Source organism: Pogona vitticeps, chromosome 2 (genome assembly GCF_051106095.1).
Source record: "Pogona vitticeps strain Pit_001003342236 chromosome 2, PviZW2.1, whole genome shotgun sequence".
Lineage (NCBI taxonomy): Eukaryota > Metazoa > Chordata > Lepidosauria > Squamata > Agamidae > Pogona > Pogona vitticeps.
In genome coordinates, this window is record NC_135784.1 from 148,552,681 (window position 1) to 148,568,670 (window position 15,990).

The 15,990-nt window shown below is 40.5% G+C and overlaps 1 protein-coding gene across 14 annotated transcripts in view; it reads right to left on the reverse strand.

The window, feature by feature from the left end:
• The window catches only part of ARSG (arylsulfatase G), a 166,932-nt gene that overhangs the window by 45,806 nt on the left and 105,136 nt on the right, over nt 1-15,990 (reverse strand). For all 14 annotated transcript variants that reach the window (XM_072990791.2, XM_072990789.2, XM_072990788.2 and 11 more), the window contains one exon: nt 11,987-12,095. In XM_072990791.2, coding sequence (XP_072846892.2) covers nt 11,987-12,095 — 109 coding nt within the window. The remainder of the gene's footprint in view (nt 1-11,986; nt 12,096-15,990) is intronic.

The following is a 15,990-nucleotide window of genomic DNA, read 5'->3' on the forward strand; positions in this document are numbered from 1 at the left end:
CTGATTGCCCAAGGTGCAGATCACAGGAAGGATCTTTCCCATCCCACAAAATCCTCATTTTTCATAGTCCAAGATTCAATATAGATACAGGTATAGAGGTGGTTCTCAAGCAGTTAAATAGTTGTTATATAGCGGCCGAGTTACGAAACTTAGTGCTTGACCTTGGTGCATTAAGTAAGCTACTGGCCTGGGTCCTATGGGTTAGCCCTGCTGACTTGAGTGCAATAATGTAAAAACTGCATTGGCAAATGGCCACCAAGTAATGAGTTGCCATTTGTATTCATTTTTTTTTTTTAAAAGTTGGGGATAGGGTAAAGAATACAGAAGGTAAGGATAATGTGGGGGAAAATGGTGGAGGAGAACATAAAATGTACTTATTTTTTTTATTTATTTATTTATTTATTTATTTATTTATTTATTTATTTATTTATTTATTTATTTATTTATTTATTTATTTATTTAATATCCCACCTATCTGGTCGGTTAAGACCACTCTAGGTGGCTTACAGCATAAAAATACATAAAAGTATATACATAAAACAGTTTTTACATAATAGAACACATTTCAACAAGATGGGGCAGAGGAAGAAAGGAAAGCATCAGGAATTGACTGGAGGGAACATCCATGTTTTTAATTGATTTGACTCATCAAATCCTGAGTGTTCCCGTTACAATATCAAGTCCACTTTTCGCCTTTCTACAGTTTGATTGCCCTTCCCGATTCCTACTTGCCGTTACATCTTAGTTTATTTCTACATTAATCAAGCTCTTTCTACTGACTCAAGCCATTTATATAATAAATCCCATCGTTCGGTGGCCTTTCGTATTACAAAAAGGTATCCATTGTTATGAACACGACCGATGCACAATGACGAAATACAAATGGTGGCTCATTTACTGGCAGCGACTTGCCTCTGTAATTTATGAGGAACCACTGCACTGACACCAATGTCACTTAGCTGTGACGGAAACCTTGACCCACCTGCTTGTTAACAGGGAAGCAAGGGGACTCGCTAGGTGGTGCATCTAGCCAGCCTATCCTGGAGCCAGAAGGAGGAGGGAACTGCAGGGTTAGGCGAATAAGAGCATAACTGAAAAAAGGGGGCTGTTACTATTCGGTTGTTGTAACTGAAGAAGAATTAATGAAGAGCAATTCAAAAGGAGAAGGCAGGCAAAACAGATTTGCAGATCTGTGGGATAGTACTGGGTCAGGCTATTGCTAGAGGAATGACACCCTTTGTGACTGGCCCATAGCCTCCTCTGCCTTCCCAGCACTTGTGCTGGTAGGTAAAACAGACCACACAGCTTAGAAAATCAGCAGATGGCACACCAGATTAGGCTAATGCTTCTCACAGGGTCAATAAATACTCTCTAATGATTGAGACTATCTTCTTTCTAACCCCACAAAATACATTGTTGTTCTGTGCCACCAAGTCAGAACCAACTTATAGCAACCCTAATAGGGTTTTTCAAGGTAAATGAAATACTGAAGGAGTGGTTTCACCAATTCCACACCCTGAGTGAGTTTTCATGGCCAACTGGAGAGTCAAGACCTGTTCCCCAGAGCCCTAGTCAGTTACTCCTCCACAAAACATACTTAAATCAAAATTTGGAAGAGGAAATCATTGGTAAAATGACTCTGGGAAAACAAAAGAAGTAAAATAATTTGAAGTATAAGTACATGCAGATATGCAGAGCTTTGCTGCTCTTCTTTTGTAACGACAGGTTGCCCACCTGTAATTGTAGTTCTTCGAGTGGACCTCTGTGATTCACACCCTGGGTGACTCACACCTGCACGCTGGAGCCTCAGCGGAAGATTCTAGAGCTTCTGCAGTAGCAATAAAAACAGTAGAATATGCCCCTCCTCACCCCACCCATATAAGTACCTTGGTGCCAAGCGTCCCCTTTCAGTTGTGTCAACCGCCGCTTAATAGTAAGCAAACAATGGCATGACAGGGGGAGGATGGGGCGGATGATATGTAAATCACAGAGGTCCACTGGAAGAACTACAATTACAGGTGGGTAATATACAGTGAGGGGAAAGGAAAAAAATCTCTGATTATAATGAGTTTGATCTAATAGTTTAAAAGAAAAAAGACCGATAACAGGAAGGAATCAAGAATAAGCTCTCTTTCTCTTTTATTCACAGAATCAGAATTATGAGGCTCCCAACGTGGCGGTTGAAAGAAACTGAAAGGGGACGCTTGGTGCCAAGGTACAGTACTTATAGGGTTTTCTTCTGTTTGCCTGCCGGACACTAGCATGCACTTCCTTCAGAACTGTGACTGGTTTTTACATTTCTTGCTTTTAGGAAGGGTATAAAAATACATATTCTTAAACTGGCATGTAATGTTAACCCATTGTATTGTTTTTAACTGTAAAGTTAATTTACTGTTTTTTATGGTAGGGTTGGCCTTATTTTAAAGGCTTTATCTGTGTATAAAAGCCTGTGGCCTAACTCCATGCACCTAAGAAAGCAGATTGTAATCCAGGAAAGCTCGCTTTGAAATAAATCTGTTAGTCTTTAAGACACAACAAGTCTTTTGTTTTTCTTTTTGCTATACATTATTTCATCCAATTTACTTTGATTTTTGCTATGCATGCTGAAATTCACTACCTCTTCGAAAATTGGTGTAATAAGCAGGGGGGAAAGCCTTTAAACACAATGGAAAAAACACCAGTGCTAACACCTGCCAATATCCTAGGTAGGACTAAATGTCACAGCAATTATGAGCCTTAGTTATAACTGTAGTGGCACTTCCATGGCAAACATTTGCTTATGTAATAGCAATCATAAGGGAATAACACCTGGGGAATTCATTTACAAGTACTAATAATGTCTAATTATCACTGGTATTTTTCCAGTGGATTAATTCTTACTGTGAGAGACATGTCTTCCTGCCCTTGAAAGCAACAGCCAATGGTGTAAATGTATGTGCGCATGTTAGCGGAATAGATCTTGGAAACATTAGTTTGTTTTGACTACAACTCCCAGAATCCCTCCAGCCAGTGGCTAGAACATTGTGGGAGTTGTGGTCCAAACATTTAACACTCCTAAATTCTGTATCAGAATACAGTACTTTACAAATACAGTACTTTGTTAACATTACTTTTTCCGGTAAGGAGGTGAAATTGAGTTATTTTGGGGTCTGTAAAGTAAATGGCTGCACTTGTCATTTCTCGGAGCAGTGGAAGATCCAGTATTCAACATGGAGGCATTTTACTACACTTACTCATTGGTGGACCCCCAATAAAACAGTTATCATTTCAGAGTAGTCCCCCTGACTGGAAATGAGGTATTAGCATGCGCTGTAGTTCAAGGCATCTGGGAATGTGCCAAATAAAACTTTGCTTCACAGCATTTCATGGAATAAACAGGCTTCTTGAGGGAACAGAGAGCATTTTCATGCTTTTTCCCATGGTTGCCCCAGTAACAAGGGACCACCACTCACTAGTGTTGAGGCACAGGCAACGCATTTCTTCTGCAGGAGGGATAATAACTACCGTAACAACCACTTGGAGGTCCCAAATTATGGTTACCAGAACAAGTTACTTTCAAAAAAAAAATAAGGTTCCTAGAAGCATGTGCAAAAGCATAAGAAGGGGAGTAGAAGGTGTCAAAGCCAAGTACACAGACCACAGTGAGTTAAACCAACGTGAGGACCAGATCAAAGAGCAAACAAGTGGGGACACTTAACACAAAGGAGAAGGCAACAGATGTCCAGCTTGGGCAACTGAAAACCCAGAGGATTCAAAGGGGGTTCAAAGAAAAGAAAGTGAGCTGTCATTGGTTCCATGACACCTGCCATTATGTGCAGCCTGGGAAGCAGGCAGGCATCTATGTTCAGTGTAGGAAGCACTCAGCATGGGCAGACACATGCCAGTGGGTAGCCCTAGCAGTTAGCGTCCAATGACAGTAAAATGTTGCCATGTGGGCCTGCAGGTTTCTTTTTCTACCTCAATCATAGTGAATGCAAAGAACTGGCAGAGGTGGCTTTATGGCAATAATTTTGTATTTGAAGACTCAAGTTCAAATCAAACACAGTCAGAACATTCACCCCTTAAGGTTGGGCAAATAACTCTCTTTCAACACATAGGATTGTTTTGAGGATACGAATAATATACTGCAGCCTGTTATGTTCTTTTCTTGGCTCAGCTCTGTCCTTGTGATGAGCCAAGAAAAGAACATAACTCAGAACTGATTTGAACATTAGTTCTCCCCGATGGTTAAGGTAAAGACCCTGCGTTTCTCCTTCACCTTTTTTTTTATCTGGGGCATTTCGCAATATATTATTTAGTAAGATTCAAAGGGATACATCCAGTTAGTGTCTTGTGATGACAAGGACAGTGACATGGAAGCAATGTGCTACACTTTCCACTACTTAGATTAGAAGGGGCAAGCAATTAATATTACATACCAAAACCACAATCCAAGCCTGAGAGCAAAAATTATGCAACACCTGAGGCTCAAACCCTCAGTTCATACTCTTAATTTGTACCTTAATCAACAAGGAATGTACACATTTGAAAATTCAGCTTGGCTAAAATTATATTGGATAGAACTGATGAACAAGAAACGTTCAAAAAGCAGAATTTGTTAAGATGCAGAGCAGAGAGCATTCTTTATCCCAGAGATGAAGAACATATGATTTTCAAGATATTGTTACAATGAACTCCCAACAGCCCTAGCCAATACAGCCAATGGTGAGGGGTGATGTGAGTTAGAGTCTGAAAAAATTTCAGAGTGGCATGCTTTCTCCATCTCTTTTTATAGGAAGGCTTTGGTATTAAGTGATTTCACTGAATTCAGTTTGACTGCTTTTGTTGATGTCTGGATTATTTTATTGCACTTTGTTCCTGCTTCTTAATTCACATCCAGGTAGATTTTAAAAACTTGCACTTAGTGACTTCTAAGGTATTTTTTGACCTCTAAAGAATATTAATGTATTGCAGGGTATGAAATGCCCAGCAGCTGTAGAAGTATTTGTAGATGCACATGCAAGGAGGTTTAGTAATAGCCAAACAACCGGAGCAGAAAAACGCACATTCAGATGCACTGGTTGTTTCAAGTAGTTGACAGTCCTCTTCTTTTACAAAAGGTGAAGTCAACACAATTGTGAGTCTAAAACATACTATTACTGTTAATTCAAGAGAATAAAAACCTTGGTTTGAGCTTCCCTAACCAACATAAACCCTGAAAAATGACAGCTGTTTTTTATTTACTTACAAGAAAAGCCGGCATTCATGGCTTACGTGGCAATTTTCTCCCCTCCCCCCCCAATTAAAAAGATATCAGAAACACTTTTTTATCAGAAAAACTTTTTAAACAAACAAAAAACCTATAGCTCATTGCCTTTAGGGTAGTTTTTTCCCCCCTAAACAAATGCAACGTAGTATCACACACACAGACATGTTCCATGGCATTTTTTCAGTCAACCACAATAAAGAGAAGAGGCCATGCCATCCGTTTTTCAGTATCTTGATCCTATTGTGCGATGCAGGGAAGGGAAACAAGAATCCTTACAGGGGTCAGGAAATGTAAGAAGTGTACATGAAATCCTAATCTTAATCTCAGTTCTAAATTTAAACAGAAATACAACCCAACTGTAACCCTCCATATACTTGAATCTTCATCAGAATCAGAAAATATTCACAACTTACTCTATAGACATTTTCCTTCGTTAAGAAGCACAGGAGGAATGTGTTTTCATGGCTTTTCAAACAATCATTTTATTATATTTTCCCTTCCAGCCCTTTGAAAGCTGAAATGGAATACAAACATCCAATTTTTAAAAATTAGATTATGTTCGATCAGACCAAGCCTAGCTAGTCCATCTATCTACCTCTCTAGCAGCAGCAGGTATGGTCTTCCCTTCTTGGTCTACTGCAAACATCAAAGGTATAATGCCTTTGAACATGGAGGTTTCCTTCCTTCCTTCCTCCCCTTCCTTCCTAACATCATGTATATTTGCTAGTTAGACATACCTTCCATACATTTTCCTAACTTTGTTTAAAGCCAGCTGAGTACAGCATGAAGGTTATCACTAGCCTTGTGATACTGGGGGGGAGGGGGACGACAACACTTACAATCGTGCAGGAGTTTTCCTCTTGTGCACCCCAGCACATGAAAGGACTTGGGAAATGTGATGAATGTGATGGTCAGTCAACAACACAGAGACACTCACTTGCATGACTGTTTACATACTCTGCGTGGAAGTAACAGGATTCTGGCCTGAATGTAATAAGTTAATGTATGTACTGAAGACAAAAGTGCTAGACTAGCAGAGTTATATGTACTTTCTGCACCTTTGGAAGAATATCATGCAGGGAAGAACAAGGGAACTAGGTGTGGAATTCAGCATCCGCAACAACTCATATAAAGAGAGTCGCCTTGAATCACCACAAGAAAGATTACCAAGTTTTTCTGTATTTAGGTAACAAGCTCCTGTGCGCTATACAGAGTGTTTCCTCATTTTCTGTGACCAATACACACATGCTTTTTCTATAAATTTCATAATTTTCTGGGGAAGCAGAACTTAACATTTCTTCATGAGGACTGTGGCTGACTTGGTAGAGGAATAAGCCATATGCCATGGAGAAGGAGATACTGCAAAATTATAAGATGCTTATCTCTTTAACCATGGAAAACATCCCAGCCGACCTTAGCTTCTAGGATTTTCAGCAGAAACCCTTATATTTCCATACCTTTCTTTTTCTTAAAAAAAAAAAGTCATCCTGGTGATTACGTAGATAAGGAAATGCTTTTACAGTGAAAACTAACATTCTTAGGATTTAAACAAAGTTGTAACTTTCCATGCTAGACAATTAGATAAGAAAGAACAGAGGTCTGCAGCTAAAGATTTGGCAGATAAAGAACAATCGTATTTTCCCCATAAGTTGCACTCCATACATGTGATCTCAGCAATGTTAAAACAAGTCTCCAAATACAGCCGATCAGTGCTGGATGACTTGGGCAAGTCTGGGAGCCCTTTTCTGGCCTCAGGTTCTCCTAAGGCCTGCAGAGACTGCCAGACGTGTAGGACAATGGGAAAAACAGATCTGGAAGAAGTTGATTGTCTACTTTCAATATTGAAAAATGGTTATTTATTTGATTATTTATTTATTTATTTATTTATTTATTTATTTATTTATTTATTTATTTATTCATTCATTCATTCATTCATTCATTCATTCATTCATTCATTCATTCATGCTGCTTAAAACCAGGAAGGTAACCTTGTTTTCAGAAGCACCAGTTCACTTTTTTTTTTCTGCTGCTTCTTTTGGCTGACAAAAGCAATTTTTAAAGTGGGGAAAGGTAAGGAAGTTAAGATCTAGCCAGGGGGCCCTTTTGAAAGAGCCATCCCTCAAGGAGGTAAGAGGGATGGCTTGTAGACAAAGGGCCTTCTCGGCAGCTGCCCCCAGACTATGGAACGCCCTCCCAACTGAAATTCGCCTGGCGCCGACACTGATGATATTTCGGCGCCAGGTCAAAACCTTCCTGTTCCAGAAGGCTTTTAATTGAAATAACATTAACTGTGGGTCTTAATGATGGCAATTTTAATTGTATTTTAATTGTATTTTAATTGTATTTTAATCATTTTATTTTATTCCATTGAATTTTAATTGTTGTAAGCCGCCCAGAGACCTTTGGGTAGAGTGGGCGGCATATAAATTAAATAAATAAATAAAATAAATAAATAAATAAGTCTGATGGGCCCTGAAGTGAGGGCACATATTGTCTCTGGGACGCATTATACTCATCCCTGCAGGTGAAGGCTAAGGCAACACGGGTTTGTCCAAAGTTACTTTTAAAGTTCATGAACAAGGTAAGATTTGAATTATGGACGTATAAGCTCATGGATCACAGCCTAGAAGCCAACGCCTGCGTTTTCCTTGTATGTACTGATCTCACAGCCCTGATTTTTCATGACTAAGCAGCCACCATCAGGAAGGGAGCCCAACTGGAACTGCAGAACATGGAGGGGGAAGCGTTTAACCGTCTGCCTCTGCCCTGGGTGCTGAACGGCAGGCACACTTCTGCTGTCTGTGTCGGCCAAAGGTAGCAGTGGAAACATACAGTCCAATGCTTGCAGAGGCACAGGGAGGCCTGAATTCAGATGGGAGCCACAGTGGAGATCAGGAGATCAGGAGTAAAGCCAATCTCTCTTTCTCTCTCTCTCTCTCTCTCTCTCTGCACCAAGGTGCCAGTCTCGGCCACCTCCATCTCTGCCTAGAAAAACAGCAGCTCTTATTAAAGGGTCGCAGATATGAACAATATGCCCGGATGAGGTCTTAAGCTGCCACACCGTCCTAATGACAGGTCATAGATCCCCTCTTTGCCTCTGCTGCTTTTTTAGCTCCCTTGTTCAGACATATTCTGCTGACAGGCCTCACTTCTTCTTTGCCAGCAGAACCGCTGCCTAGGCCTCCTGTAAGTGAATCCTATGGTATTTTCTCACTGATACTCAGTTCCAGTGGCTCTTGGGCCTGCTGAAAGGGGTGGTGGGGGTGGAGGTTATTTCCCTATGCTTCTAATTCCTGAGTTCTGCGAAAGGAGCCCCCTTCCTCCCCACTTGGGATCCCATGACAGGAGCAGAAGAACTTCCTTTACTCATATTTCACACCCTATATCCGTTTCAACAGGCAGCTGCCAGCAGAAGGTAATGCAATGAAGCCTACGATCCATATCTCCCGGGAGGCAAGGATGGCAAGGAGGCCGTGCCCAAGGAAGTAACCCAGGCTGTGGCTTGCCTGTGCTTTGAAGCTCCCCAGCTCCCAAACGGACTATGTCAGGAAGCGAGCTAATCCCGGCATCATGTCCCTTTCCTGATAGGAGATATAAATAACAAAAACTCTGCTCCTGCAGTGACTCTTGTTAGCCTATGACTTGAAGACAAGAAACCGCCAGGGCAGTTTAGGAAAGGTCTGGTGGCCAGCCCTTCTTTTAAGTATCTCTCAACAAGTGTCTTCAGCCTCCAGAGCTTCACCTCATCACTAGCAAACCCGATATGATCCTGCCCAGTTACACCCTTCTCCTCCTCTCTTGGGTACAGCTTCATTGCCACAAGCACAATCACTAAAGTTTTCATAGTTTCCACTGCTGTTTGATATTGGTTAGAATATTTTTTTTCTAAAGTTACTCAGCTGAACGCTTGTTTGTCTTTGGAAAGAAATGGGCACACCATTAATAAAACTCTGAAATTTTTCAGCATTCAAATCGCTTCACACACATAGGCAGAGTCCGGGCATTGTCACAGTAATGTACTATCTAGTGAGATGTGAATGATCCTAGTTTCTCCTCTCCTTAGGGTTTATGTGCTCCCCATTGCTTCTCATTCTACACCATTGTTGCAAAGAACTGAGAAGATCCCACTTTTGGTTAATTACTGCTGCAACAGAAAGAATAGTCTTGTGGCTATGGCATAGATTTTTAATGGATTGCAGCCCTTAAGATCCAACTAAAAATGCATAAAGGCACCTGAAGAAGTGGATTGCAGTCCACAAAATGTATGCAAAATAAAAGCTGTTAGTCATCAAAGTGCCATAAGACATTTTCTTGTTTTGATTATAACAGATTACAGACCAACATGGCTTCTCCTCTAGAAATCACACAGCTTGAACACAATATTATTGTTAATCTTACCTATGCTTAACGTAAACTAGCCAGCTTCATAAATCAAAACCCACGCAGTAACTTTAACGATTTTAGATATGCAGATGACACTGCACTATTGGCAAAAAATGTAAATGATTTCAAATGATGATTGAGGAGGTTAAAGAATAAAGTAAAGAAGGAAGACTACAGGTAAACATTAAAAAACAAAAACAATGACTACAGAAGTATTACATAACATTAATGTTGGCAGTAAAGCAATCAAAATAGTCAAAGATATTCTACATCTTGGTTAAACGATCAATCCAAAGGAAGACTGCAGCCAAGAAATCAGAAAAAGACTGAGTCATGAAAGAGCAGCTGTGAAAGAATTAGCAAAGATCCTTAAGATGTGTCATTCTTGGGGACCAAGATCATCCATACTATGGCATTTCCTATTACTGTTTACAGACATGCAAGCGAGACAGCGAAGAAAGGGATCAGGAATACCCCCAATTCATTTGAAATGTAGGGTTGGATGAGAACTTTACAGATGCCACAGACTGCCAGCAAGACATGTAAACCAGGGCCAAAGTCCAATCAGGCCTGGACTCTAAAAATGTGGCTCAAATGAGGCTATTGTACTTTCAGTATTTCAGGAGAAGAGAGAGGAATCACTGGAAAAGACTACAATGCTGGAAGAAGTTGGAAGCAGTAGGGCAAAAGGAAGAACAAACATGAGGTGGATGTTTCTTCTGGTTTGCTTTAAGCTCCATCTTATCCATTCAAAGGGAAGTCCAGCCTTTCAGCCTTAAGTGAGATGCAACTGTACATACAATACCGAACAACAAAATTCAGATGTTAAGAACCCAGGTGAGTAAATGGCACAGGGATGGCTGATTTTCCACAATGTTTCCACAGCAATCATAGATAAGGAAACCTCTCTTCTTCAGAAGTCACTTTCCATATGTGAAGGGTCACTTGGATTTGTGACAAATCCCACTCCCTCCTTACACAATTACCCACCTGGATTCCTAACAATTGCATGAGGCTATGGGTCAATGTTTTGCTGTTGGAAATGAATCACAGCTAAGATTAACTGTCATTTATAGCAAGCAGAAGCCTCCAAATTCCTCTTCCCAGCCATGTGGAAAAGGTAAGGCACAGGGAGAACACACAAGTCCAGTTGCAGGTGGAACTTATTTTTTCATCACTATGCTATGGTGATATCCAAGTAATATCCTAAGTTTCAGCAGTCCCAATCTACTACAGAGTAGACCTACATGAATATTGTATTGGAGGTGGAGGGTGGGAATCGATCTAAGAAGATAGTTCCTTGCCAGAAGTATCATAATACAACAGTGACTGAAGCTACCTCCAACCACCAACTTACAATTTTAGCCAAGATAAAAGTGCATCAGCAGCACATCTATGGAAGAGTAATGTGGGAACTGCAGTATAGAAAACATGCAGACTTGACAACTTTGGGGGAAGCGCCCACATCAGGTCATGTGGATAAATGCTTAGATGCGAGATGCCTTGTCAATTGTCCTATCCAGCCTTAAGGAGTCAACTGGTGCCTTCACACTTTAAGGGGAGCACACTGCCCCTGTCTCGTTTGTTACTGCACTGAACACAGAAATGCAAATATCTGAAAAGTGAGAGGCTGCTCTATCCAAGTAGCTTCTCCATGTAAGCCAGAACCTCAGTACTGGAGGCTCACATGAAAAGATCTTTTTGAGTCCAAGAGCCTCCTCCACTTCAGGGAGCTACTTTGCCATGTTCAATATAACAGGGTGCTTACGTGTGTGTATCTGTGTTCCCCTTATTTTATGAGGGGTCTCTATGCACTTCCTTAATGACTGAACAGGGCTTAATGTGCAGACGTAATGACACAAAAGTATGCCTTCCAGTGAAACAGCCTTTCCCCCATCCTAATGAGAGAGAGAGAGAGAGATTTTGAAATCTTTATCTGAACAAACATCTTCAGTTTAACCTTCTGGTTTGCTTTAAGCTCCATCTTATCTATTAGGACAACAATTTCTGTGAAAGTACTGCTCTAGCTCAGTTACTGACCTGTTTGAACCTGCTCACCCTGATAACTGCATAGTTTTTCAAAAAGCCACCTTTATGATCCCTGTTTAGCCTAGCTCTGAAAGAAGGGGCTAAAGGACATGAAGGATTGCACAGAGCTGTGGACACTTAGCGGGGCACGTTACTGGTTAACTAAGTACAAATCTTCCTTTCGTGAATTTTGTTTATCATTAAAGAAATGTGAGGTCCTTCCTTTTTAAGCAATGTGTGTTCTCATCAGTCCTCCTGATATATGTGAGAGTTGGTCATCAGTTCTCAAAGTTATGCAACGTAACTGCGAACGTTTTGCTCTCCTACCTTAATAGCACAGGGCTTGTCACATTTCCTGGGATCTTTCCTATCCAATAGGCCAGCGTAGGAACGCGGTGTCCCCCTTCCCACGTTGTCTGCTTTGCTGAACTACCACCTGTGGAATATAAACAGAGAAAATATACGTGCAAAGGCCTGTCTGCCAGAAGCCTTGCCTTCTGGCTGATAAAAAAATCTTATGAGCCAAGCCTGCAAAAGAAGGCAATAAACTGGAGCCATGAATACAAGGTCTCTTTCAAGAAAAGAAAAGAAAAGAAAAGAAAAGAAAAGAAAAGAAAAGAAAAGAAAAGAAAAGAAAAGAAAAGAAAAGAGGAGCACAATAAATTTGGGGCTCGGCTCAGTTTAGAGTTTGGAAATGTTATTTTAAAGACTTAAACTTCCAGAATCAGTTCAATCCTTGCTGAACTGGCTGTTAAAGTGGGGAAATCTCGGAGCCCTATTTTCCCATTTGTGAAGGACATTCCAGATCTGCTGCAAAAGCAACAGAAACAAATGATATTTGTATGTAACAACTTCAATGTTCAGTTATGTCTGTAAATGTCCACTATGACCAACAGATGGGAAGTGTTATGAAGTGAGGAGATACTACTCAAAGGCACTGTCACATCTGGAAGATGATTGTGAAGGCAGTTACAGCTATGGATTGTGCCTGAGGGAAAACTGGTAGTAGTTCCCTGAGGTTGGGATTGGCGAGTCTCCCTACCTGGGCTCCCCCACTCCAACTTGCAGCAGAGAAAGCACAGCTTGAGAAGTGCTGCAGCTGCTACTTAGGCAGTGAAGGGAAAGAACATACTACCACTGGAATGAAAGAAGTGGATGTAATGAGGGCATGTCTTCTCATGGGCGTGGCAAAGGAAAACAGCCATCCATAAACAGAGCTTATAAAAATATAAACATTTGGGGGTCACAAAATCTCAGAAACCCTTACTGGCTGAAGATTCTCTTGAGGTGTGGCCCCAAAAGGTAATGTTTTTAGATCTCTGGCCAGGACGAAAGTAGGATGCTTAGGGCTTTCCATTAGAAACAAAAATAGTGGGCTTTACAGCTCAAATTAAGATCGACAGGATTTAAGAAGGAAATCTCACACATCTAACGCATCTGTACAAACAGTTAGAATTTAGGCCACTGTTTTCCCAAGCTGAACATCCACAGTTGTTTGGTTTCTAGGAATGTACTGTTTTGATGCTGCTTGAGCAGAAGAGAAGTCAAACCAGGAAATGCTTTAATTGATTTCAAGCTGATTCAGTTCTGCTTACCCATCTCAGCCTCAGGGGCTAGAATGGAGATGGGTGTGTCTCTGTTGTGTTTGGACAACAAGATCTGGAAATGTTCAGTATTTCGAGATGTTACATCCAAACTGGAGACATTTATGTAACCGTACACCTGGCAAGGCAGCTGCCTTGTTTAAAAATAATCCCTCTCTCTGGCACCCCCATCAGTTTTCCCATGCCTGCAGACAGGAGAACATTGGGCAGGGGGCCTGTATATATTGTGAAAATTACTTTTTAGACTACAGACTCCCAGCCAGCACAGCCACTGGTCATTCTGAGAAATATAAAAGTTGTAGTCTTAAAAAGTAACTTTTCCAACCTCTTAAAAATGCCCTTTTTTATCAGGTCTGATTATTTGGTTGCAGAGTCCATTATGGTGTTCTCTTGGCCGGCAATGGCTCTCTTCACTCTTAGACAGTGAAAAATCTTTCTTATCACTTGCTATACTAAATAGCATGCTTTCTTTCCCTAGATGTTTTTACTCCACATGACATTGGGCTGATAATAATCAGAAAAAAAAACCTTGCCTACTGCTTGCCTTTAACAGTGTCTTAATGAGGAGAAATCAGCATTTCATTGCATGGAGAAAAACAGCACTTGATAATGTCCACATTAAAGGCACAGCTGGAAGGGAAAGTCAACCGACAAGATGGCAATCCCAACTTTGCTGATTATGTGCAAGTGAATAACTGAGGGAATGGGTCAAGCTTCTTTGCTTAGAATTTGAGAGGTCCACACAATTGACTGATAGTCACTGTGGCATACACACCCGCACATACAATAGACACCGTTGGCATCTGCAGTACAAGGAGGAGGCTATTTTTATACCACTGAAACTGATACGGTTTTTTTCCCCCAAGAAGCTGGAAAACTGAAGTAGATATGCCCATGTGAACTATTAACAGGGCTTAACTGATTGTTGATCCAGGCCTCCAATGGAGTAATTGTCATTGTTATCATCACCATCACTTAACAAAGGGAGTCAGCATTTTCTGCATGAGCCATTAAAAACCATTTTGAACCCATTCTGCTACCATAATACTTCAATCTATAACTTTCTAGTTTAAAACTACTTTTTTTGCTGTACAAGGAGAGCAAATGATGACATCCCTATCTGAGAATTTTCAGCTATTTGAATCTTGTCCGGACATGTCTTCACTGCTAATTTTATTTCCTCAACAATAAACAGAATTTTCCTCACCGTGGGCTCACAGAATACACATGTATGTTTTTTTACTATTTGTCTTCTTTCTTTCCACTTGAACAATACTTGGAGTGCAGAACGTAATGTGTCAACCCTCATTAGATGTTATACCACTCTCTTGAACAAAGTTGTACTAGGACTGCCCAGGGTGGAAACCTTATGCTCCTTCTGTTGCCACCATGTTTCAGTCTCATATTTAGTTTCTAAATATCTCCTCAGAAGTACTTCTGCTTGACCAGTTGCTCCTGACATTATATCTTCTTTTTGCTCCCTCTCTCCCTGATTATGGAGAAACTTGAATATTTAGTCTTGCCTCTGAGAGAGATAAGCAACCTGGCAGTTTCATCTGCTACCCTTTCCCTTTCCATCCCCTCTCACATCTCTAATTTAAAGAAAGTGGACCGAAGGTACAAAGGTGGAAAACAAATCCTTCCAGTGTAGATTATGGATATGGTTGGCTAAGCCCACCCCACCCTGTTAACAACTGGATTGAACTGAAACAAATGTGATGTCTGTTGGTTTTTTCCTTTGGGTTTTTTTTTGTGTGTGTGATTTTGTTGGTTAATCTGTTTCTTAAATGGAAAGGCCTTGTTTTGCAAAATGGGATCAAGGAAGGAAACTCAATTCAAATTATTTTTTCAAAATCCCATGAACCAATATGATGATGGTCTGTTGAAAGTGGAGAGTGGTATCCCTAAATACAAAAGGCATCAGAGATACAACTTCCCTTAAAGTTTCTAAATTGTTTCTGGGCCATTTTTTTTTTTTAAATGAAGCACACATCCACACGCTAGGACAGACCCATGGCATTTATTTCAATAATCAAATGTTATGCAAGCATTCTGTTGCATCAAATTACAAAGGCCAAGGCTTCTGAGAAAATCTGACAGATGACAGAAACAGAACGTTCCCTTGTAAGGAAGCTGGGGGGTAATAAAAATAAACCCAAATACACCACTTGCAAAAGCAAAAAATGGAAAATTACTAGTGGAGGGGATAACACTGGACCCATTAAACAGGTTACTTTTCTTGAGGGCACATATATCTGTTCTCTCTAAAGCTATAATTTTCTGGCAAGATAAAGATGTTACTGGTATATACTTATTTTCTTTTAACTGATTTTTAACAGCTCTAGATGAGGTTGCTATCTTCCTATATGATCAGATAGTTGAGGAATGCTCATAAATCCTTCTTTAGTACTAGAGGCTGATCTGATGTCAGTGACTGAGCTAAAGCACAAATTTCAACTACTAATATGGTCTGGTAACATCCAGGCAAAACCAATACATAGGACTACCTTTGAAGACTGTTCAAAAATTGCAGTTAGGGCAAAATATAACCACCAGGGAGATAACTGAGGTATGGAAATTATATCTCAGTTCCACAGAAAACAGCTCCACTGATTCCAGATCTGAATCCAAGCTTAAGACAAGGTGCTGGCACTGAACCTTAAAAGTACAACTCAACTTGAGGACTTGGTATTTGTGGGACTGTCTTCTTCACACTTTGCCAAGCTG